This window comes from Platalea leucorodia (assembly GCF_965183815.1).
Source record: "Platalea leucorodia genome assembly, chromosome: 5".
Taxonomy (NCBI): domain Eukaryota; kingdom Metazoa; phylum Chordata; class Aves; order Pelecaniformes; family Threskiornithidae; genus Platalea; species Platalea leucorodia.
Genome location: NC_138827.1, coordinates 90,019,696 through 90,045,272, shown reverse-complemented (window position 1 = coordinate 90,045,272; position 25,577 = coordinate 90,019,696). Strand labels below are relative to the sequence as shown.

General features: G+C 44.9%; 1 protein-coding gene across 2 annotated transcripts in view; it reads left to right on the top strand.

Moving 5' to 3' along the window:
* The window catches only part of ADCY5 (adenylate cyclase 5), a gene marked incomplete at its 5' end in the record, with an annotated part of 220,279 nt that extends 200,192 nt beyond the window's left edge, over positions 1-20,087 (top strand). The window contains 9 exons of one of the 2 annotated variants that reach the window (XM_082314449.1): positions 3,437-3,553; positions 5,124-5,288; positions 7,579-7,754; positions 10,638-10,664; positions 11,522-11,654; positions 14,081-14,344; positions 14,938-15,142; positions 15,892-16,016; positions 17,504-20,087. In XM_082314449.1, coding sequence (XP_082170575.1) covers positions 3,437-3,553; positions 5,124-5,288; positions 7,579-7,754; positions 10,638-10,664; positions 11,522-11,654; positions 14,081-14,344; positions 14,938-15,142; positions 15,892-16,016; positions 17,504-17,632 — 1,341 coding nt within the window. In that variant the 3' untranslated portion in view covers positions 17,633-20,087. The remainder of the gene's footprint in view (positions 1-3,436; positions 3,554-5,123; positions 5,289-7,578; positions 7,755-10,637; positions 10,665-11,521; positions 11,655-14,080; positions 14,345-14,937; positions 15,143-15,891; positions 16,017-17,503) is intronic. The other variant, XM_082314450.1, reaches the window with a different exon arrangement.
* Positions 20,088-25,577: the final 5,490 nt, after the last annotated feature.

The following is a 25,577-nucleotide window of genomic DNA, read 5'->3' as shown; positions in this document are numbered from 1 at the left end:
GTTTGTGTTTCTTCTTAAAATCCTTCTGGTATCTACACTGCTGTGTGGAATTCAACTTCTTGCATGTTCCTGGGAGCACATATGAGAGACATTTCAAGTTTTTCTTTACAAGAAAATAAGTTTTTCTGTAGCTTTACATAGGTGCAGCTTGCCTACCTGTTTCTTTGCCTCCCAAAGCTGGTCTAGATGCTCCTAAAGTGTTTTTTTTTTTCTTCTCAAGCAGGAGAAAAAATACGTCTGAAAAGTGTACTTTTTAATAGACTAATAAATCACTGTGAAATAAGTTACATAAATGGACTCGCAACATCAAGTTGCCTGGAGATGTTGTCATTTACTCCAGAGGCATCTTAATGTACTTCAAAATGACTCAAAGGCTTTTATTACAAATTGAAAAATCAGAACTTAAAGACCTCATAGTCTTTTTCATCTCACGACACAACAGCAATTATCTAAGCAGTTTTCCATGTCCATGATATATGTTAAGAAGACAAAAAGGAGAACTATTACTCTTATGTCTGTGATCAGCAGTTATTGCAAAGTACAGTTTTTATGTCGTGTATTTTTGTCATGTGAATGACTGGCGTTTGTGGAGGGTGTGTAACACTAGTACTTGTTGGATCGCTTTTTAAATTCAGACTTTCACCTGTACAACAGTGCCCTACCTTCTCCTTCTATATTCATTAGTACCTGCATGCTTTCTGAGCCTCTCTCTTCTGGGAGATAATGTCTTCCAGCAGCATTTATGCATTTCAATTCAGAATGAACTGGAATCGACTGGACAATCCAATTTCCTTTTTCCCACTGTGGTTATTTTTCTTTGCAAGGGGATTTTAAGAGAGCTAATTAGTGGCCTCAAGCTTGTGTGGCAACCCAAACGTGAATCTCGGCTGCCCACAGGGATCACATCCTTTCTTTCAGCCCCTGTTCTCAGTAGTGCACGCGCGGGCTTAGAGTTGCCATTTCATCAGACCTTCCCTTGTCCTGTTCTTCACTCAGGCAAGATTTGAGTCTTATTAATAGGAGTAAACGGTGTTGGACAGTACAAACCAATGGGCTAACCAGCAACAGTACAGGGCCAAGACAGGTCCCCCATCTCTGTCATAGAAGTCCTCCAAGCTGCAAGTATTCCTGATCTCTGTCTGCCTCTGTGAAATGGGGAGAGCATTACTTATGCTATAGAGCCACCATGAACATTGTTTATAAGGAAGAGGTTCCTCAGATGTGCGGCATGGCTGTGCCATTGCGCTCTCTATCGCAATCCTGACCTCCTATGGTTTTTGGCATTTGTTTCCTCTTCAGGACTTTTTCCAGCTGTACTTGTTTACTGACCTAAAGTTTTCCCTAGTTTGCAAAGTAATGAGAACCAAGATTAATACAAAGAAAACATGTTTTCATTAGAATTTAAGCATCTTCTACTGATAGCTTTGCTTGATATCTCAGGCTTGGTTCAAAGTCAGGCTTTTTTGGGATCGTTGGCAGCAGGGGCTTGAGCCAAGATCCACAACAAACCACTCCTGAGTTTTATTTAGGTGCCTGATTTCCCAGAGATTACAGAAGGAGGTTAGGTCTGTGCATACATTTGTGGAGCTTGGCCTTGAGGCCTAAACAAAGGGGTGGCAGAAAAACCTGTCCTGCTCTAATTGAGTGAGAAAACTGTCTATATGCAGCCCAAATCCTCCTTCTCCCTCCAAATCCTGTAAAGGTTAGAGCGGAGGAAAGCCCCATGGCATTTCCCACATCCCTGTGCTGGTAGGGATCTGCTAGCTGATGTCTGCATGCAAGCAGCTGGACATGGTAGGGCAAGGAGATATTTTGATTCATGGCTTATCAACAGAGCCAAGGATTTCTATATCAACAAGGTTTATTTCTGAGAGAGGTGTTTTGCTTTGTTTTACAGTGGCTGCATGAGCCTGAAGGATTGCATGAGCTTTCAGTGAATTTCAATCCATCCTTATTTAGTGCAAATAAGTCATAACCCCGATTTCCCCTTTCCTCCCGTCCCCCACAGAGCCTTGCCCTCTCCTCTCGCCTGGAGTTAGCTGGATTTTTGTGCATGTGCTGGTAGCAGGTGAAATCAGTTCTTTCGAAGCTCTTGCCGCAACCTCTCTTTCCCTCTGTAAAAGTCACCAGCTAATCAGTGCTTTGGCCGTTCAAACACTTCGTAATTGCGTTGTAGGACTGCTGTGTGGGAAGCTGTGCACTGACAAAATGTTGCATCTCTGAAGATGTAAGAGTGAAGGATAAAAGGGAAAAGCAAGACTTTTAATAGAAACATTAGTCATAGTTAAATTGCAGTGCCGTGTCGCTGCACTGCTAGCTTCTTTGTGTCTCTAAAAATACCCTCTAGCGGCTTGGTTATTCACGCAGCATGCTGGTAGGGAAAGGAGAGTTGGGTTCTGGAGAAAACTTTGGCAGTCTTCAGCAGAGCCCCTCTGCCCTGGCACGCTGGCGTGGAGGGGGAGGGCACTGCGGGGCCGATGCTCTCCAGCGGGAGGGGGTCAGTGCGCAAGGGTTTCCTGGCGTCCATCTCTCGTTGCTCCAGCCCTGAGCTTGCACTGGGACGGTGGTGGCACATGAAGAGAAAGGGTTGGTGTCGTTGTCTTCTGGACTAACACAATGCCGGAGGCCTCATGTGATGCTGAGGGGTGACCCTTACTGCAAAGGCCACCTGGTTAGTCTCCGTGTTAACACAGAGACTCTTTCTACCCAGAATACAATGCAGCACCTAAAGCAAAAACATGCTGGTGGCCTGCAGTCAGAAAGCAATTAGAAGAAAGCTTCTAGCTCTGATAGTAGTGAATCACTGGGACAGTCTGTCTAGGGGAGCTCTGTGATCGTCCTCACCAGCCGTTATTTTTAGCCCCGTGTGTCTGTGGTGCTGAGTGCCATAGACCAGACGAGGCCAGCTGATTCCTCCAGCGCCTTTCACTGAGGGTCTGACAGATCACAAGACTAGCCTGGGCTTTTTAACAGTCTGTTCTGAAATGGCACCAGCAAGTCCTACAATACACCCTTGTGATCAAAGGGATATGACATGTATTTTTTAATTTCTGCTTTCTTTAGTTTTTGATCCAGTAATTTACAAGCTCGAGCTCCTGGCTATTTCAGTTACAGATGGCTTGTGGTTTGCTTTTCACGACAGGGTGAGCACAGCCCTGCAAGCCATGCTATCTCAGCTCAGGAGTCATCATTCCCATTAGGAAGGACTAAGTAGATTTGGTGAGCCAGCTGGGCCTGCTGCCACGAGGCAGTCACGTTCCTGCTCGCCCTTGTCCCGGAGCCACCATCCCCCACCACCATTCTCTAACCCCCGTGCAGCATCTGCACAGACGCCGCGCTGAAGGATGTGGGCAGCTCAAATGCAGGTTGTAATCTGTAAAACAAGCAATGATTTTACATGTTTATTCAAGCTTTTTTTTTTTTCCCCCACATGCAGCTTTTCCCAGCTCCACTCCAAACTCTTTCTAGGAAGATTGTACAGTCCAGGACCAATAGTACCTTAGTTGGAGTCTTTGCCATTATCCTGGTTTTTCTATCTGCCTTTGTCAACATGGTATGTACATTATTTCCTTTTGACCACTCAGTTCTGCATGGTTTTCTTATTGGTGCTCTGCAGCATCGTAACCTTTATAACCACTGGCTTTAATGTAATCCTGCCTAATGCTTACAGCATCTGAGGTCAGTTCCCTTTTGCTTGTCGGGCACAGAAAAGAAATGGGAGCCTGACAGCTGCATCCCTATAGCCCATTATATGCCTGGCACCAATTTGTGCCCATGTTCTTTTCTGATTCTTTAAATGCTTCTGCTCCAAGTACATAAGCCAAGCCTGAAGCATACCCCTGTGTGAAGGGCCAGCAGAAGGCCCATGCATCATTTAACTCCCACAATATTAAGCGGGACTTAAGTGTTGCCTAAGCTTTGTGCCAGCCTTCTGCACAGGACTGCATCCTTCTCCGAGTACGGTAATCACCCAACAGGGACTGTGAAGACTTTGCTTTGAGTTGCACTTTTGGGACCAGGGTGGTCTAGCTTTGCATTCAAACGCTGCTGCTGATTTCAGACTCAGAGAAAGATGGGCTGTTCCCTAGGACCCTGCAGCTGTTGGTTTCTCACTTGTACAAAAGGCTTGAAGGCTGAATGTATTTTAAAGAAACCACTTGAATATTCTCTACCCTGCATACATCTATTTCATTTTTTAAGGTGGGGGGCGAGGTGGGAAAGGAGAGATGGGCCTGGGGTTAAAGCCCTGAGCTTGGAGGTAGCTGCAAAGACTTCACATGGCCCTCTACTCCTCTCAGTTATGGCCTCAGCTGGGGCAGTGCTGACTTCCACTGGCATGGAGAGGCTTAAACACCTAAAAATCAGACCACTACTTGCTCTTGCCTCAGCTCCCCTATACACATAGTGGAGATTTAGGAACAATGTTATGCTCTGTTGAGGTACTTGAATGGGAGGTGCTAGCTCAGTGGCATCGACATCCCACCACCTTCCCCCATAGTCACCTGCAAAGAGCTGGTGTGGGTTGCTGAGCACCACGCAGAAATTAGAGCTTTGTTTTTCTGCATAATGTGTGATTCTTTGCATTCGTGAACTGCTTAGTGTAAAAATTAGCAAAATGGACAAATGGAGCAGCACGTGGAGGAGATCAGAATGGGCCTCTGCTGCTTCCTCAGCATAACATAGCACATCAGCCTTGCTGCTGAAGTCTTCCCTGTAGAAGGACCCACAGCAGAAGCTTTAGAGGTGGCAGGAGAAAGTTATCAGCTCAGAAATTCCCATCAGCGGAAACAGAGCAACACCAGGACCTTATCACAGACAGTGGGATATATTTGTATGTGTAGTATCTACAGCCCCTTTGCCTGTGAACCTTCAGACAAAGTTGTACGTGAAGTTGAGCATGAAACTAGCTTTCTAGAGTGCACAGCCTGGATTTTGTTAATTAATATTATGGGGTAGAAAAAACACAGCCATTGCACATGCAGTAAAACAGAAGCTGGTCATTTCATTTTGCATATTTTGCACATTGCTGCAGCCATTTCCAAGGGGCTTTTTAATTCATGCAAACTGTTTTGTTTTCTTCTCCTTGTCTATGCCATTGAGTTTAATACCATCTTTTTCTTCAGTTCATGTGCAGCACTGTGGATCTTGCCAGCTGCATGGCTGCAGAATACAACATCACTCCTGACCGGGTGGACATATGCCTTATCAGCAACCTGACTTCCAACCACAGCCTGGGCACCTTCCAGGGATCCTGTGACAGTCCTTTGCCCAACTGCAACTTTCCAGAGGTATTGCTTGAAAAAAAACAGGTTGCAGAGTTTGATCTGAGAAAGGGCTATAAAACTTTTGTGATAAATCTCAGTGATTCAGAGGAAAGCAAGGTTGCTCCTGACTGTCGTTATAGGACTGACACAGGCTGCTATGCACAAATTTAAGTGTCTGAAGTTATTATCGTGAGTCCACATTAATGTTTAAGTTCCTCCAGGGCTGAATAATCAGTAGGCTTTTGTAATTGTTGGATCCTGCCTGTAGTAGGATAAATGGCCTTTCTCCATGAAATCCTTAATGGCATGCAGAACTGCAAGTCATTTCAAAGGAATTTGTGGGTGCTCAATGTTACTTGAAAGTCAGTTCACTGAAAATCAGTGTCTAGTCATAGATTTAACCCTTCCCTCCATTGTTTTATGTCCCAATGAAAAGCTTTGCTTATATATTCTTTCACTAGGTGTAGCAGGTTCTGGCCTCAGGCAGGTTAGCAGCCCTAATAGTGGTCTGCTTCAATTAGCAAATGCAAATCCTATCTCTTCAGAACAACTTGTTTAAAAAGAAATAAAAATGCTTGTAATGGCAAAAAAAAAAAAAAACAAACAAAACCGCAAATATGTTTCACATGCTGGTAGAATACTTTGCCAAAATAGTCATTTTTTTGTATAGCTATTCAAGACCTTTCTCTGAGTTTTTAGGTCATGGCCATTACATGTGTTGTCTATTGGAAACTGAAAATGAAAAAATCTGTCTAGGATGGGGGCAGAATTTATGTGAAGGTCATCTGGGTTTATGGGGACCTGACAGATTTATGGCTGATCTGTTATCATCCAGATGTCCAAGGTGCACCTGAAAGCCCTGGTACCCCACTGAACCTATTTCCATTTAACCTAACAGGAATGTGATCCCTATCTGATTCAGTGAGGTTTCTGAGACCAGCATTACTGTGACTTTCAACCCTGCAAAGGCTCTTAGTATGTCCGCAGAAAGACCCAGGAGCAAAATCTGGCGCAATGGAGAAGTAGAGGCAGTCTGTGCCCCTCATGAGGTTGTCAGGAGTGCTGGTTCAGGACAGAGAGGGATTTTAAGCAATGAGGAGCATCCATTTTTCATGCTGAGGATGCTATGGCAGCCTTGAGCCAGGTCCTGCTGGTCAGTGGGCCAAGAAGTGAGGAGTCCCTTCCCTGAGCTCTGCCGAGCAGATCTGGTTGGATCTGGTACAGGCGTTGTCTGTTGCTGCCAGTGTGCTTTCAGGAGATGGTGGGATCCTACCCCTCAGCCGCAGGGAACATCCACCCATTTTCTAGAAACTGAAGAGTCAAGTTACAAGCTGTACAAGTTATTTTCTCTAATTTCATGTATCAGCGATGAACTATTAATAAATGAGCTCAGAACATAAGCGTATTTCTACTTCAACTAGGGCTTGCTTCTAACTGAAAGGATGGCTGGCCTCAGGCATCTGATACAGTTTTTTTGTCAGAAATAAACCTGCCCGGACAGAGTGGAAGCTTAAATCTTCACAGATTTGATAGCAGGAAGGTGATGAGCTGGATAACATGCCTGTCTTTGTTTTACATCCATGCTAGCTTTCCCAGGAGCCATAAATGGCATCTGCAGCCTGCAATCGCATTTGAAAGCACTGGCATGCTAAAAATTCAGCTCTTAGATTGGCAGAAGTTGCTGGCCCACCACCCGGGTGTGGAGAGGGCTCCACTACCACACAGGTGCACACTTCTGCAGCTGCTGGCAAAAAAAATGATCGTGCTGTTGGGCACTGGCAGAAGTTTGTCCAGGCTGTATCTTGCCAATGGATTCAGTGTGTCACATCATCAGGGGCAACACTTTCCAATTGGCCTCAAGCGGGTATTTGTCCTGGTGGTGTGAATTGCTAATACCCTTGGTCCTGTGTATTGTGCAGATATGCGAATTGGAGTCCAGAGTTTGACCTTACAGCATGAAGTATTCCAGCATAATGGGTGATGCTTTCTGCTAATTCAGTAACCATGTCCAGGGCAAACCTACATCACAACCTTGGCTATACAGCTGTGGGCCCTGTGCCTCTTGAGTGTAAGGCAAATAACACCTGATGAAGAATGCAAGAGTTTTCCTCCCCATCGGTTCAGTTTTAACACTTAAATCTCCTGTAACGTGGGAGGATCCCACAGGCAACCCCAGGTTTACATGTTTGGTCAGCTCAACTACATAACTCCCAATCCCTTTCTATCCCTCTGTTTAGTTTCCTTTTTTTTCAGTTTTGATTTGTTCAGCTGACATTCATCTCTCTTCTGTTTTCCCCTTTTTATCTTTATACAGTACTTTACCTACAGTGTCTTATTGAGTCTCCTGGCCTGCTCTGTGTTCCTTCAGATCAGCTGTATTGGAAAACTGATCCTTATGTTAATCATCGAATTTATATATGTTCTCATTGTGGAAGTGCCAGGGGTCAACCTTTTTGACAATGCAGATCTCCTCGTTACGGCTAACACCTAGTAAGTGCCTTTCACTTCTGAAATCTTCACCTAATTTCTTTCACCCAATAATTTCAGTGTAGCATTAGGTGGACGGGAGCGCCGAGGCTGTGGCGCAAGGGAAGTGCATGATACCAGAGAAGGCATGGCTGTAAACTAAAGGCTTTGTCAATGCTGCTCTCCACCTCTGAAGAGCAGGAGAACACAGTTCCCTTTAAGATCTTTTTAATGTGGAACTTGACTAATGAACAATCTATTAATAACAAAATATAACTGGAATCAGAGTGGATCTGTATTTCTTTTTCTTCCAGAAATGGGGAGCTGTAGTTAGTCATTCTCACTTCTTCTGGTATTACACTCTCGATATAGAAATGTCTTTTCTCAAAAAAGGAAAAAAAAAAAAAACACTCCAACAAACTTGAGCTGGCTCAGGGATGTGATAATGAACCACCGAGATGTTCTGACATCTGGCATATCAAACCCACGTTGGAGTGGTGGTGTGTTTGACTAGTAGATCTCCTGACAGTTGCTGTTGGACACATGTCTGCATTCGAAAAGCCAGTATCACGGCTGGTCTCAGCACAATTCCCAGCAGAAGGGCCTGGGCTAAGCAGGAGTAGACAGTTGCCCTTTTACTTATAAAAGGTAGTTTGTCATCACCAGGTCACACATTAATCATGGTGGCAACCTCCTTCCACTGACATGGTTACCCATCTCCTGAAGGTCACGCCAGGGAGGGAAATTTGGCACATCCGCAAACCCACCCTCCTCCACAAGTTTCATTTCTCACTGGGAGTTGTGTTGTTGTGTTAACTACTTGTTTTGATGTTTTTCCCTTGTAGGCAACAATTGTACTTGAATGTCAGTCAATAAAATCATGGTGTTTTCTAAAGGTGAACATGATGCTAGGATGTATAATAAGGAGAGTTGCCTGTAAGACATGAGAAGCAGACCATTGCTCTACTCAGGAGTGGGAAGGCCTAACCTGGAATATGTTTTCCAGTTTGGGGCAATAAGGCAGTTCACAATAAGGGAGAGTCCAGAGCAGCAAAGAACAATCAGAGATCTAGAAAGCACCAGTTTAGGTGAAACATTTGTCAAGGATGCTAGCTGTGGTTGCTCCTGTCTTGGACAGGAGGGTGGTTGAGAAGTTTCCCATGGTCCTTCCTCATGCTATCTGGTAGGTTATGAAATAGCTTGTGTAGTTGCTCAAATTTCTTGATGGTCATTAACCCCTTCAAGCCGGGTGCACCTGGTTACTTCTGTCCTTCACATAAATATTCCGTGATTTAACATTCCTGTGTGCCCAGTAATAGTAAATGGAAGTATGGCTTTTACTGCCATTGGCAGTAATCACTTAAATTATTTTCTTAACTCAAGCAAATGAAATTGTGTAGGAAACCCCATGGAGCTTTCTGTGGAGATATGGGGAGAATGAGGTTTCCTTCCTTTTTTGGCAGATGTTATGTATTCCAACAGGGGAAGCTATTTAGCATTTTCTAACACAATTAGAGAAATAAAAGCATTTTGTATCCCAAATATCATTTCATTCTTGTAAGTCAAGCACCAAGCGAAATTACAGCACTTAGAAGTATAATTTACGTCACTTCACAATCAAAATGCCAGTAATAAAGTGGAGAAAGTTAGCATATTTTCCCAGAAATAGCTTTCTGTGATGCGATATTATCCCTCACTAAATAATATTTGTTTTGTCCGGAGAGCTCCATGGACAGCTATTTTTTGTCCCAATGTCTGGCAGTCCATTTGTGCGTTGTGGGAAATGGGAGCTCAGCATGTAGCACGTAGTTCAGAGACGTACCTTATTGTCCAGCTGATACTGAAAAAAAAAAAAACCAACATGACTTCATACTACTTTAATTGGGTGCCCGTTGTAGCTACATAATTACTATCTGCTCTGCAGCCATTATGGTACTCTGACTAATTAGAAGTGATGCAGATGTCACTTCACACTTCTGTGTACAAACCAGCCCAGCATGCAAGCGACTGAAAGGCTGATTATAGCACGTTGGGAGTTGCTAGACTTGACTGCAGCGACACACCAGCATGGTGACACATGAAGTATAACTGGATGCACAGGGCTACTATCGTATTACCTTTTCTCTTTCTTTCCATTTAAATAGTGTTTTAAAAGGTCTACGTACATGGTTCTCAGCCACCTAATACTCCACCCACACTTGAGAAGAAGCCCAGCAGCATTAAGCAATCAATCAGTCAGAAACTCAGACAGCTACTACCTGCCAGAAAGCTCCTTTCCATCCTTTTGCTGTAAGAAAAGCGCACCCTCCATCTTCTCCAGCAGCTCTGCTTCATACGAGTACTTTGCAGTATTGTGAATAGTAATAGCAATCCTCATAAGGGTTTCTCTTAGTGCACTCATATGCGGTACCCATAGCTAGGCACAACACTGGAGATGAGCAACTTGCAGAAGAAGGGAGTAGTGCTAGAGTTAAAGGAATTAAACGCATCCCCATTTGCCAATAAATGGGGAAGAGAGGTGCTATCCCTCACAAGATACTAGCCCAAAGCTTCCTTCTTTAGATCAAATTTTCCAGCCTGACCTAATGAAGTAGTGACGGATGCCCAAGCATTTGGTAAGCATCCCACACTGACATTAAAATCCCACATGATTCTATGCCTCTTAATGCTTCGCAGATATTTTAACCACATTAACCATGTTGCACCATCACTCTGGATTTTTGAGTGGAGCTCAAGACGACCTTTTTTCTCCCCCATCTCTTTGTAGTTTTCTGCTTTAAAAGGGCTATAGCCCCACACAGTGTTAGAGGTGCCACATTGCAGAGGTGCTGTTGAATGATGTACAGAAGGACGAGTGCTGGAGGGAGCCAAACACTCTACTAACCTTGTGTTTGTGGTTTTTTTCAGCGTGTCTGCAAATGCAACGTTACCATGGTGAGTCACTTGGGCATGCAATATTTTTATGGGTTTTTGTTGGTAGGCGTTTTCTGCTCGCAAGCTGCAATATCAGCACGTTGACTCACCAGCAGTGTCTGGTATTTGACTATGTGTTGCTGTGAGCTGGTGCAACACAGTGCAAACGCCCTAAGTGGGCTAAGTATTGCCCTTTTGCATGTATAGCTACTCTCAGAGCATCCTCTTCCCTGCGGGACTTATGTCAACTTGCTTTATAGAGCATCTCATAGAGCTTACTTGTAATTACAAGTCAAAGGTTTTATCAAAATAATATTTTCATACTGTATAACTCTGTAATTCACATTTAACAGTTTTTAATTGCTTGCTTGTCAGAAGGGATGGGAATGTGTCTCAGTGCTCTTTTCAGCTTATAGAATACTTACAAAACAAGGGCCGTTAAGAAGTGGCTATTTAGAGACGCAGTAAGTGTAGAAGTAAGTTCCAGACTTAGGAAGCTGGGGAAGCCAGTGCAGGAGACACAGGGCATACAGTGTGAAGAGCTGACAGCATTTCAGTTCTGCCAAGCATGATGGTGGCTGAGCATGTATGGCCATTCTCCAAAAAAGGGCTTTTATATTGATGTTAACCCTTTTTAAGAAGTCGGATTAAATTTCCAGTTTCAAAGTCCTGTTTTAGAAACCAGCACCTATGAGCCAAAGTCCTCAGCTTTTTGCAGGTATTGTTTGTCTCTTTACCAACGTGTGCTTTGGGGGGAAAGAAAAAAACCTTTTCTTCAGAGGTTGGTTAGCTTTAAAGTGGGAACTGTGGAGCATGGCTAAGCTATGTTCCTCCATGCTGAGACTAACTGGGAAACTCTGCTCTTTCGTTGGCTGCAGCTCTCCAGCGATGACACGAGTCGCGCTGAAGATTGTGACCCCGGTCATCATCACTGTCTTTGTCCTGGCGCTGTACTTGCATGCCCAGCAGGTGGAATCCACTGCAAGGCTTGATTTCCTCTGGAAACTCCAGGTTAGCGGGTGTTTGCTGTGTTGGAGGAATACACATAGTCATTGGTGTTAATATAAAACTACTGAGCTATTCACTATCGAGTTGAGGAGTGTTATAAAGTGCTTTTGAATTGAATCTGGATCTGGCATATAACTGGGCATACTAGTAATCCTCTGCTCTTCTTTGGTACTTTGCATACTCAGTGCTTCTCATCCTGATTCTTTACTTTAACCCCTTGTTTTCTTGTAAATGCACTTTGGATGGTGCCCACAGTAAAAGGTTATAGATCTGAAGATCGAGGTTAATGAATTTGGGCAACTGAGCCTGTCACCATTGCAGGAACCTGTAATATAACACAATTTGTAAATATTAAAAGCTCATACTCACTGCTGAATTGTTTCCCAGAGTTCAGTGAGCTTTAGTTTGCTGTGTTCAGGGGTGTGAAAGATTCACATTTGCATTTTCATTCACTTTTTTGTTAAGCAGGGGGAACTGGCTTGATATCCAGCCTTCATTAGCCCCTAGGCAGCAGTACTGGATAGCCAACACAGTGCAGATAAAGCCACACTGTGCTCCTGTCCCTGGGTTCAGTGTTAACATTTTCACTGCTTGTGCCCACGAGTGATGCTGAGGCATCGTATGTGATGCTCGAGCAAGCAGGCCAGGTCTCAGCAGTCCCCCAGGACTCATAGCTGGGGGACCGCAGGACTGCAGGTTTTATATATATTATTTACCTTCTGGATGGCAGGACATCATTCTAATAATAGGTCTCAGAGGTTTGAGTAGGAGGCACTGAGGAAGCACCAATGAATTAAAGCTCCTTGGGAAGCAGATAAACATTGTTATCCTCATTTAAAAATGGTAAAACAATGGAAGGGATGAGCCGACATGCCTGTTCCAGGTCTGGGCTCAGCTGGCCAAAGCATTTGTTTCCCCAGGCAGAGCCAAGTGTTTTCCTTGTTCTGTCCAGACATATCACCTTCTAAAGGGTCCTTCCTTGTTTAGCTTCATTTCCAGTTTCAAATGCCCTGTTTCAGAAACCAGCATCCACGAGCAAAAAGTCGTGAGTGCTTTGCAAGTATTGCTTGTGCCTGTACCAACATGTACATGAGGGATGCGGGGAGGTTATCCCTTCTCCCCTCACAAAGTGAGGGCTGGAGAGTATGGCTGACCTGTGTTTATCCACACCAAGGCCCAAATGTGCCAGGAAAGTCTTTTCTTTTTTTGGCTTCAGCTCTCCAGCAATGACAAAAGTCACTGGAAAAAAAGATTTGACGAAGACCCTTTTCAAAAGGCTGTACGTGTTGCCTGGTGCCTCTGCTGAAGCGGAGGGTGCTGTACACAGGACAGCTCTTCGGGGCTCCCGTAAGCTGAACCGTTCTGTGCGACCCCTGTCTCAGCTGCGCCTTCCCCAGTCCTTGCCTGACCCTGTTTTTTCTTCTGCTCAGAAATATTAAAAATGGCAAAAAGTAAAATAAGGGGGGAAAATACTGCTGCCATCAGGTAATGGGGGAGAGAGAGGTGATCAGTACACACACCTCTGTATCTTTACCTGCAAACCAGAAGCAATGAATTGAGGTAGTGCTGGTACTGTGCAAGTCTGCAAAGAGAAATCAAATGTGGTGCTGAAGTCTGATTAATCTAGTGAACTCTAAATGCTTGTGTTATTTTAGTCACCTAGGCCTAGGTACATCCTAGGTGTCCGAGGTACCTCCTAGGTACGTCCTTCCTGAAGCCCTGGTTCCATCTGAACATTAAACCCAAACCCACACCCATCAGCACAGAAACAAGACAACCCATCCTCCTCGTGTTGCCCTTTGCCTGGACATGCCCCCACTACCACAGGAGACAGGGGCTTTAGAGACTGGTGAAAAGTCCTCTCCAGAGTGTCGGACCGGCCTGTTTCATGGGCTCCATGGTAACTGTACTTCACGACCATCATTGCACCGCAGCAAACCTTGTGGAAAAGGAGGGTCCTTTTATTTAGCTACGTGAGCATTTGGGGGTGCAGGGAGAGGATTATAATTCAATGCCACTCATGCAGTCAGAGTTTAGCAATGATGAGCTGTCTTTGTCCTCCTGAAATCTGTTGTGCTTGACCGGGAAAGCCAAATGTGTGTTTTTGTGGATGGTAGGATGGCGGTAGAATTCCCCAAAAGGAACAGACCTTGTACAGGTTACCCAATTCAGGGCCCAGAAATATAACAACATTGGATTTTGGTGTTATTCTGTGCCTGCTTTTACATGCATGTGTGCACACAAAGAGATGGACCGTCTTCCACAGTAAAACACAAGTTTCTGCATCTCTCTGGTTCTGCCCTCCTTTGCAGTTCCCCCCTTTCTTCTGCTTCTGTCCTCCCCGCAAGTTCATTTTCAGGTTTTTTTTCCCCTCCGCAGAGCAGTTACCAAAAGAGTAAGCACATGACTGTCTCTCCCTCCTAAACTAGGCCACTGAAGAGAAAGAAGAAATGGAGGAGCTGCAGGCCTATAACAGACGCCTCCTCCACAACATTTTGCCGAAGGACGTGGCAGCCCATTTCTTGGCTCAGGAGAGGCGAAATGATGAACTGTACTACCAGTCCTGCGAGTGCGTGGCTGTCATGTTCGCCTCCATAAGCAACTTCTCAGAGTTTTACGTGGAACTGGAGGCCAACAACGAAGGGGTAGAGTGTCTGAGACTGCTCAACGAGATCATTGCTGATTTTGATGAAGTAAGTTGCAGAAAATCTGGGCGGACAGTGAACCGAATCAATGAGTTTAGTTGGGCTTTGCTGAGCTTCTGAAGGAATGTGGCATGTTGAATCCTTGTGCCATGGTTTGTTTCTCCTCGCTCTACAAGTCCTTAATTCTTTTTTTTTTTTCCCCCACATTAAAATCTCTTCTAATCCCTTGTTGCTCCTCTGAATATCTAATCCCCTTTCTTCCCCTTCCCTTCCTTAGGGTGGACATTAGGAAAAGTTTCTTCACCCAGAGGGTGGTGGAGCACTGGAACAGGCTTCCCCAGGAGGCAGTCACGGCGCCAAGCCTGACAATAATTTAAGAAGCATTTGGACAACGCCCTCAGACATACGGTGTGAATTTTGGGGTTGTCCTATGCAGGGATGGGAGTTGGACTCAATGATCCTCGTGGGTCCCTTCCAACTCAGGACATTCTGTGATTCTATGTTTCCTATACTTGGAGTAGCAGAGGCTCTGTCCAGTACTTTGTAGTGCTTGTACCAAGGCAGGATACGTGGCAAGGACATCATTACCAGCATGTATGTGTTTGTCAAGGTTTATTCATTCTTTTGCTCTTGTGAAACAGATAATAAGTGAAGACCAATTTCGGCAGCTGGAGAAGATCAAGACCATCGGCAGTACATATATGGCTGCATCCGGCCTCAACGATTCCACTTACGACAAGGAAGGGAAGACGCATATCAAAGCTCTGGCTGATTTTGCCATGAGGTTAATGGACCAAATGAAATACATTAATGAACATTCATTCAACAACTTCCAGATGAAGATAGGTAATGTCACTGTGTTTACAGGGTTACGTATAGGTAGTGGTCATTCTGAGCTGGGGATTTTATGGAGAGTAAAAACCATAGATGTTACTTCAGCTGTACACTGATGTTAATTGTCTCATGCCTGGTGAGCACGTTGGCCTCTCTGAAACATCAGAGCAGTTTTGGTGCAGAGAAGCTCTTACCACAGCGTGGTCTCACATGGCGTTTGAGCTTGGGCTCATACAGCTTGTGATGGGCTCCCTGCGCACACCCCCTGTGGCGCCCAGCTCTGCCTGTCTTGGACATTAAATTGTCTGTCAAGTCAGGGAATAAAAAGAGACAGAAAAGGAGAAGAAGAAGTGTGAGGATGTCAAGTGTTGTATTTGTTCTGGAAGGCTGCCGGGCTGCTGCCTCGCAGGCGCTCAGCATTGCAGCAGCTGTGTGCTGACTTCCAAGTGAGCAGTTTGCTTGGCAGCCGGATGGCAAATAAACCTTATCCTGTTATCTGGTACTGGAAAGTAGCTTTGGATTGAGCAGATCCAGCCCGTCCTGCCAGTCAGACAGGCATAATGGATCAAAGAAGCCAACTTTTCTTCAAAAGTTTCTTTTCCCCCACACTTTGGCCATAGTTTTACATGTCAGGGCAAAGCACAGCTAGAACCAATGAACCTCAGGATGTTTTTTATTATCTGAAAAATAACTTGCCTCAAGCTTCGCGTGGTTCACGCGTGATGGATCTGAGCACTGTGGGATTTCTCCTCTCCTTCCAGGCCTCAATATTGGTCCTGTCGTAGCTGGGGTGATAGGAGCACGCAAACCCCAGTATGACATATGGGGCAACACGGTGAATGTAGCCAGCCGAATGGACAGTACAGGTGTGCCTGACAGGATTCAGGTAAGGAATATCACTGGAAAACTTACTTACATTGTCAGCCCTGGTCACTTACGGGTTTTGAAACTTAATTAGCATTGGAATTTTGGTTTCATTTATTCCTTTATGCCATACATTTACTTAAACAGTACTGAAAGAAAAGCCAACTGGGGAATGCTAGTGGCACCATCAAATTTTGCTGTTTAATCTTGACCAACTTTGCAACCTTTGGTCAAAAACTTGCAGCTTAGTTCTGGGTGGAAGTGTTCAGCCGAGTTTCCTTCCCCGAGTGCCTCGCTGGCCCTCTGAGCACAGTCCTGCTGCGATGCTGACTCGCTCGTGCTGCCGGCTTTGCTGGTTGGCTACGCGCAGCTGTAGGTTGTTTTATTTTCCAAGGGCTTGTTTCAGCTGCGCATTTCTGTAATTCACTTCTCTGTTCACAACGCCGTGTGTGTTGTGAGGCTAGCAAGGATCCAGGCATCAGCGGGAGGGGGATCTGTAACTAGAGAAAGAGGACAGTTTAAGGAGTTAGTTAATGGAAACTGTCCTGTAATCAAACATCTCCTTGGCCTTCAGACAGTGACCTTTCCAGTGATTCAATTCCACTGTCCTGCTTTTGCCGAGCCAATGTCCACAGTAACAGAGTGTCATTCCTTGGGAAAGCACTGAAGGGATATAAAAATGGTTAGCGGAACTGATGGAAAACCCAAGAGGGGAAGCCGTGCCGTTTCTTTCCAATTAAGCTGTCAGTTAACTGGATCAATATTTATCCAACACCCTTTAAACTTTCCTACGAGATGGTCTGTGAACAGTTTTCGTTCCAGTTAAGCAAATCAGCACAGCAACATTACAGCAATAGGAAGCCAGAAATGGGAATATTTAAAGCCACCTGAAAAAGGGTGAGAAAATACATTGTAATAAATAAATATCTCAGGAAATCTGGCCTTTAAACTTCTGTTCTTCTGCAGCACAAGTGATTATTTTTAAATGGCATCTGCAGAGAGAATTTGGATGCTGGCTAGATTATTCCATTCGTTTGGTCATTCTGCTACCATCTCCTTCATAAAAACAAACCCTGTACGACTCCTTCTAAATTGAACATCCACTGTGTAATTTTTAAGTCATTTTTGAGGGCTTTTTAAGTATGTTTAACCTGTTTTCCTGCTACCACTCCAGTGATACAATGAATGCATCTGAGTAGACCGAACTGCCAGGTGTGTTTTGAAAAATGTGACTCATTTGTTTCTTTTTATCCTGTGACTGCCTTGAGAAATGTGGGTTCCCCCAGTTGTGTACAGTGTGTGACTTGTGTAGTGTCTCACTTTCTGTGTTTGTTCTGCAACTTGTGCCAACCTTTTAGTTAGTGAGCGATATGCAAAAGTCGTCTGACTTTTAGAAAAAAAAATAGTTGATACTACTTTAATTTTTTGTCCATGGATTACTCCAAAAGCAAATGAAAAGACTGTGTGGGAGGCACGACAAGCACCTGCTCACTCATGTTTATTCTGCAGGTAACCACAGACATGTACCAGGTTTTAGCAGCCAACAACTATCAGCTGGAATATCGAGGGGTCATTAAGGTCAAAGGCAAAGGAGAAATGACCACCTACTTTCTAAATGAAGGGCCTCCAATTAGTTAGCACCGATGGCAGCGTCGCTGGAAGATGGAATTTGCATTACACAAGATTGTGAATCGGCGACGAATCACTTTTTGGCAGTGAAGCTGAAAACGCAGCGCAGTTGAAATTTCACACCGTGACTCTCGAGCTGGTATCAGCCAGCTCTTCGGCCACCCATCGGGAGAGGCAAGCGAAGGAAACCACCTTGGAGGGGTTCCTGGCTGAGTGCTAAGTCGACCAAAGATGTGTACTACAGAGTTCACTGATTGCTAAGACATGAATTTGGGATTTTTAAAAAAGGCTGCTACCACAGGATGCTATAAGAAGCTATTTAAGTATTTATTGACGCAACACAACATTTACTTGGTTGAAGGAATGTATGATTCACTACAAAGCATTATTTTGGAATGGATTTGCACTCCCATAATGTTTCCATCCCATACTGCCAGCTGTTTGAAGTGTACCACTGTGCTTTTATTAGCTGTTTTGAATGGGCTTTCAAAATTGACACCCGCTGTTGCAGCACACAAAAAGGCCTTTTAGAAGGGCATCGGTAATGTTTTAGCGTGAAAAGACGTTATAGCCCTGGCCCCCTCTTTTTCCTTCTTCTCCATGGCGAAATGACTGCTCTTCTGAGTGGGGCTGGCACAGCTGATGAAGGGGAAGGCCGAGATCAAGAAAGATGGCTCTACAACCATATTTATTAAAAAGTCTTCTGTGCTCTTCTTTGGTATATATCGGTTTACATGGGAAAGACTAGATGTAAACAAGAGACACTTTGTGGGGGGAACTCCCCTGAAATTTGTTGTGGTTTTTTTTGTATTTTTTATTTTGTAATATTGAAAACATGGAGATCTAACAGATATACCAAATTCTATATTTTGTAAATTATATATAAATTAGAAGGCAGGCTGTCCACACCAAGGTGTGGTGGGAGGTGTATATAACCTGTAGACTTTTGTGTAATTTTTTTGTGCATAATACTCTGAACACAGACTTGGCAGTTTTCAGATTATCACTATACAATCAACCAACAACAAACAGGTGAGTTTCCAGGCTGAATCAGGTGAATTTTAAAATGAAAATCCAGAAAAATCTACAACCCCAAAGAAGCGGAAAAAACAAAACGCGGTAGTCACACAGTTGTTCCGTGCAGCATTCCAGCGGAGGGTGGCGGCTTAACGAATGGAAACAGGACCTTTGAGTTTTAGCTCCTGAGACGGTATCAGTCAAACCTGTCAAAAAGAGCTCTAGGCAAATCTTCTAACTAACTCTAACAGGAGCTCTTATCAGAAGAGAAAAAAAAATAAGCTCATTTGAACTTTTCTTTTAAAAAAATCATTTTTCATAGATGGTCTTCATAGAATCCTGCTGATATGAGAGTTGTCTGATATTGTAACTGCCATTTGACATTACAAGGACCTACGTACTGCGGCATCGAGTTGACTTTCCTGTAGTAGGCACTTATTTAAACTGAGTCACAGATTTTCAAGTTTCAGGAATTAGGTGATCTTCAAAAAAGGTTATGATGATGGCAAGTGTGTGTATGAGGCGGTCGACCTTCAAATACAGTGCCATTGATATTGTGTTGGACATCTTTATCGCTAGTGGGGGGTTTATGAATAGTTCACTGTTATCATTTATGTACCTTTTTTAACTATTAAAGAAAAAATCCCTCGATATTTTATTAAAAAAAAGAAAAGAATTTTAAAAAAAGCTATATTTTTTATATTCTATGAGGGGAGAGTTTTGATATTGAATTTGGCTAGCACTAAAAATGACTCCAATCTTTTGACATTTAATAAAGTTCTTTTCCACTCTTCTCAGGGCAGAATTCTTGTAGTACTAACAGCTTAATGATTGCACTATGGTGGTGGTGATTTATTTTTTCCTACTCGACGACGAGAATAAGTGAAAATCCATGGGCCTGTCTTAATTAATTTGCCATATTGCTAAGCATAACCCGAGCATTAAGCCATTTAAACGTGAGCTTAAATGGCGTCGCCCCTTTCCTTCTCCCTTCCACTAGGAAACATCTCTGAAAAGTATAGTATATTGACTTCTGTAAAACTGCCAAGTCTGCCCTTGTACTATACTTTTGCTCCTTTACATCATTCCTGGTTTGCGAAATATTTCAGTTGCATCACGCTGTTATGCCTTTCTTCCCCCCCCTTCCATCCCTTCCCCCCCGCCCTGAGTTTCATTACCTTCATGCCATACACTCGGTTTTTAGGTTTGCTTTCTGCTTTACGAAAGTCTGCGGTCGTCTTAACTTTTGATTCATCTTATGAAGTTGTGTTGTCAATGAAATTTCAAGTCCCCAGTATCTCTAGCTGTGATTGTTGACAGTGTGTCATGATCATTTCAAGGGGTATTCACACACTCTTTACTCTGGATCTTGCGAAAATGGATACAGTTATGATTTCCCATGGAAATTGAAATCTATTTAAGTAATTTAACTATATTAAACACTGTTTCACTGGTAGAGTGTCTCTGTTTTATTTCAGCTGCATCTGGCTAGGGAGGAGATCAGACGTAAGTTGTGTGGGAGGTACTGAATCTGCAGACAGAAACATCCCATTCCTGACTAGCGATGGGTGGGTGGATGAAGGGAGGGAGGGAGGGATGGCCGGCCGGCCGCTGGGACCGCGCTGGCACTGCGCAGTCCCCAGTTACAGAGCCTCGGGGGCTTGCTTGCATGGCAAACATCCCCTGGGTCCCTCTTGTGCACCCTCGTGCCTTGAAACCTCTGTCTCAGCATAGCTGACAAAGCCTCATTGTGGCACTGTGGTTAAATATATTGGTGTAACTGAACAGCTTAAAAAATAATTTTTTTTAATGTCCCATTTAAAAAAGAATTGTGTGCATTTTAAAAACTACATCACCTTTGCCAAAGAATTCCCCAGGTGCCTCGGCACCTGTCCTGGAAGGAGGCAGCAGGGCTGGCCAGCACGACATTTTCAATCTTTATAGGTAAGAGTAAATACTCCACATCGTAACACCAATTAACAGAAGCCTGAAGTATAGCTGAGAAAGAAAAAGCTGCAGCTTTCAACGGACTTTTTTAGTTGAGGAGACACTACCTGGGCAACTAGGAACCGAATGACTGACTGACAGTCTGGTATTTGTTAGGGGGGATTTTATAAGCGTAGTGAGAACACAGCCGCATTAACAAAAAGCCATGAAGTAAGTACTTAAAGTATCAGTCTTTAAGAAAGATGGTGAAGAACTATTGAATACTTTGCATGTGCTCCTACATAATCACCCAAACAGCAGTTTAGGACATGAAGCAATTTCTGAAACTACCTGGAGAAGGGCGGTCCCCAGGGGAGGGAAGCCAGTAGCCTCCAGTGCTGCGCCCTCTCGCTTTAATTGCTGTACACACTGCCTGGCTGAACTATTTCCCTAAATGCATCTTTTTCCCATCCAGAAAGCATTTTCATGAATTTCAAGGTGTTTGGCCACTTCTCCCCCACACAAAGCCGGCTACATCAACCATCTGCCTGCACATAATAAAATGAAACATTTGGGACACATCAAATTTCTTACATGTGTGTCCTGCACTGCCAGCATCCCTGGCATTGCACAACATACACGGACACCAACATCTGGCCAAAACCTATGTCCAGTGGCAAATATTTTCATTCTGTTAACCTTCCCGACTGCTCCTCAGGGCACCATCACTTCTAGTGTGAAGTTTGGGGGCTGGCAGGGAGAGGGAGCTTGGGATGCAGCCTGGAAAAGGGCAGTTCGGCTGTTTTAAGCTGAAAATCTCAGTTTCCATTCTCTTGCCCCTCTCTGTCCCAGGCTTTTCAACTGAAGGAGCCAGAAGCCCCTGGGTGGGGGGCACCAGGCCTGAGAACACTGCATTTCAGGCGGGACGGGGGATGGCAGCAGCAACATTTTCCTGCCCTCTGGCAGCCAGGTAGCTTACTGTAAAAAAGCAGGGTTATATTTTTTAATTTCTGTCCCTGAGCACCTCACAGTCCCCACCCGTCCTGCTCTGCCCCGGCACTTTGCTTGAGGCCGCGCTGCTGGTGCCAGGTGCGGCTCCCGCTGGAAGCCGGTGCGGAGAAGAGCGGGTAAGCAGGCGCCGGCCTAGGCGGGCATCGCGGCGGCGGCGGCGCAGCGGGAGCCCAGCGTTGACAAGCTGAGAGGCCATGCTGGTGCAGCGCAGCACGGGTGCCGTCTGAATAAAAAGCTCCACAGGAGAACAGCTAGAGAGAGCGAGCTTCCCCTGTAAGCAGCTGGCCCCAGAGAATATTTTTTTCTTTCTTTAAACACAGAATTTCAGCTGAAATACTAGCTATTGCCATCTACTGGAAGCAGACTTGCACAGCCGTAGCCAGGTGCTGTTAGCACTGCTGCTGAGCAGTCCCGCAGGGTCAGGCTGAGACAAAACCCCTTTCCATCACGGGGAAGGGCATCACAACCTAAAGGCAGCCGCTCCTTCCAAAGTAACCGATTATACACAAACTGCCAAATGCAATTTACAGATAAGCACAAATAATCATCCCAGGCCGTGCGTGCCATCATCCACCCCCAGCAGCACAGCAGTCGATGGCGCGACAGGACAAGACCCTGCCATGCTGCTGCTGCTGCTCCTCGCTACCAGGGTGCCCTTGAACGGCTCCAGAGGAGCCTCCCCACCTCATGGCAAACAACTCCTTGCGTGGTGCAGCCCAAGTTCCAACAGGCACCATAAAACACCTGTTCTGTGGCAGCCAAATCTGGCATTGAGAACCCTGAGTCCCACCAAAGCTGTTACCAGCGACCCTGCCGTGGGACAACGGTTTCAGTTCCTTCCTTTACCTGAGGGGCTAAGAGCCGAGAACCTCCCGCTCTCACCACTCGGGAGTGCTTCGTGCTCTCCTGTCCTTCAAGTGACTGTTGCCCTTCAGTCTGAACCCAAATACAGGCTAGCGAACAGCCCCCCTCTCCTTGCCGCCTGCTGAGCGCGGAGCGCCGCGCAGCGCAGCACCGCGCACAGCCGTGCCTGGGGGCCGGGGAGGACAGCAGCACAAAGCGAGCCGCAGAGTGCCACCTCGATGCTACGCAGCTCCTGCGCAACCAGGGCTCATCTCAAGCTGCCTGTGCAACACAGAGGTGCAGCTGGTGTCCTGAAAAGGGCAGGAAGACGACAGATTGGAGCTGGCTCTGGAATTATTTAATGTCACGTTTCGTGTTGAACGCAGGCACGACGACTGCCCCGCCGAGGTGCGCACAGGAACGCCCAGCTGATAACGTCCTTCCCTCTTGCCCTCTCCTCTCACGGCATTTCTGCAGCAGCTTCAGTACACGAGATGGAGCACGTTCTCATTTGCTTTCAAGCTTTGCACGGTGCTTGACAACTAGGGAGTGTTCCTAAGCCCTGCTCAGTATTACAGGTGAGGGGGCTCACCCCGCAGTGTCACTCGCAGGTTCCTAGTGCGAGCTGAGCTGGACGCGCAGGGCGGGGCTTTGCATGCCCTACCCGAGCCAGGTACCCGCACCGTGCCTACGCAGCCCCGCTAAGCGTACCCGAAACCTCCTGAGCATGCCCTTGTCATCGACCTGTCTCAGGAGGCTTCGCCTCCGAGGAAGAAAGAAATGTTATCCAGGAACACACAGGCTCCATAACTGCTCTAAGAGGTCTGAACAACTTCTGGATAGCTCTATAAAGTCAGGATAGCAAATGGGGGTGTACCAATTGACAAAAGCGCTCCGTAAAGTTCGTTAGCAAACAACGTGATCAATAAAACGGATGCACCACAATTTTGTTAAGTAAGTAAGAAAGAGAAGCTGGCGCAGACAGCGCGAGACCATTTGGCCTTACCAAAATAAACAGTACCTGGAATATCTGACCAGCTGTGACGGGAACCGCCCCCGCAGCCGGGTGCTCCAGGGTTCCTCGGGCGCCTGTCGAGAGATCAGCCTGGCTCTTGTCAGCACAGGGCTGCGACTGCCCTTGACGCAGACCCCCTGCTGCTACCCTCCTCATCCGCCACCTCCAACCAGGGAAAATCCCCTCCTGTGACACACCCCTTTACACTAACACCACTCAGAAAGCATGGATTTTTGCAAGCCATAACACATATCTAGAATGCTATTTATTCCAACAAGAAGCTGAGTCAAAATAGCACGTGTTTAGTGTTTGCAAAGGTTAACGGGCTTCTTTTCTCCGTACGAACCATGAAAGCAAAAACCAAGCATACCATAGTACTTGCAGTGGGAATGGGGAACGAAAGGCAGGAGGCTGAAAGGTAATACCCCTAAACACATGCTCCTTAGTCTTTTGATAAAGAGACTATCGGTATATTAAAGAATCCACAGCGAATGTTAAGTAATCACGATTTCTGCCAAGGAAGCCAGTTTCCATCCTCATCGAGTTCTCTGCTAGCTTTGATATGGCTAAAAATCAATCCAATAACACAAACATACATTCCTTCATAGAAGGCTGCACGCTTTTCTACACCTCTCTCTCCCTCTATATATTCTTGTATATCTTATACACCTGTGTGTCAGTCTTCCTTGAAGTGGTGTGAAAGGAGAAGGGGTCTACACATTTTCCAGCGTCTGAAAAGTTATTTCGTAGCAAAATCTGACAATTAGCAAATGAGAAAAGTTCTTATCCCCAGCTATTGGCCCAGACCACTATGAAAAAAACTCAGATATTGAAGAAAAATATGCAAGGAAGAATGTGATTACATCTCTAGAAGCTCAGATAGGGGACTCTGAGGTAATCAAACCTCAAGCAGCATTATATATACTATATATATTATAAATACTATATATATTTTTATATATATTATATTCCTTGCGGAAGTCAGTCAAACTTTTGGCCATCCCTTCCTGAAAGTAAATGTAAACAGTGACACCTTGTTCAAAGAAAAATACGGTGTTGTGGGTGTTGGATGGACCCATTCCAACCTTAAAGAGGGCTTGCTTACTTTATAAATACAGCATGAAGCGGGCTCTGCTTCTCCTAAATCCCACAGAAAAATCAAGCAACCATGAATGGCCTTGTGCAATTCAAATTACATAAAGCATGCTGTTCAAGAGAGTAGTCATCTTTCCTAAGTTCATCTTCGTAAGTCTAATAACTCAAGTATCTGGTAAAATCAGCAGTGAAGCACCTACTGTTTCTCTGAATGCTGAGTTTGTATAAGCAGATGGGAAATCCTGGGAATTTTCAGCAAATTTTCACCTCCAGCTTGGCCTGGCATGTCTTGTTTCTTGTCTCACAAAATTTCAGCAAGTTCCAATATTACAGTCAAACTAAAGTAATATGTTCAAGCCATGGTTTTAGCACCTAGTAATATCAGGCAATGAAGAAGTGTCATGCTCATTAACTTTTCATTGTGCAACGGGATTTTTATCAGTGCTGTAAAAACAAGCAAACAAAACCCCAACTGTCTGCTATTACGCCGTCAGTTGCATTTGTTCGTTATACCTGCTAATCAGCAATTAGCTTCATGCCAGCGTAACTGGAATGGAATAACGGCTCCAGATGCTAGGACAAAGGAAGTCTTCATTCCTTAAAAATGCGTCTTTAGGAATAGCAGGAAGGGAAGGTGTCTCAGAGAAAACAAGATTCTCTGCCAACATGCAAACTGAAGGAATGATGCAACAGAAAACTCTTCGTGTGCACAGCACCCCGAGTTAAAAACTAGCAGTGCTTCAGGCATTCATAATTCATTCTGCCCTGCAGATCAATGGAGGTGAAGTGAAAAGAGAGGTATAAGGACTCTTCTAGACCTCACAAGCAAGATAAAACCTCTTCTTATACTTAAAACATGAATAGCTACAGTTTTCAGTCATTGACTTAAGATGGTAAAGGACTGCTTTTCACCTTTTCTGCTGTCCAGAGTTCAGAAAGGTGCAGTGAATGCTAACACAAGCAAACTTCTCCGTGCTAAACAAAGGCCGTTTTCTCTTCTTCTGGATTTTTAAAACATTCGTGATATAAACATTTCCTAAAGTTCTT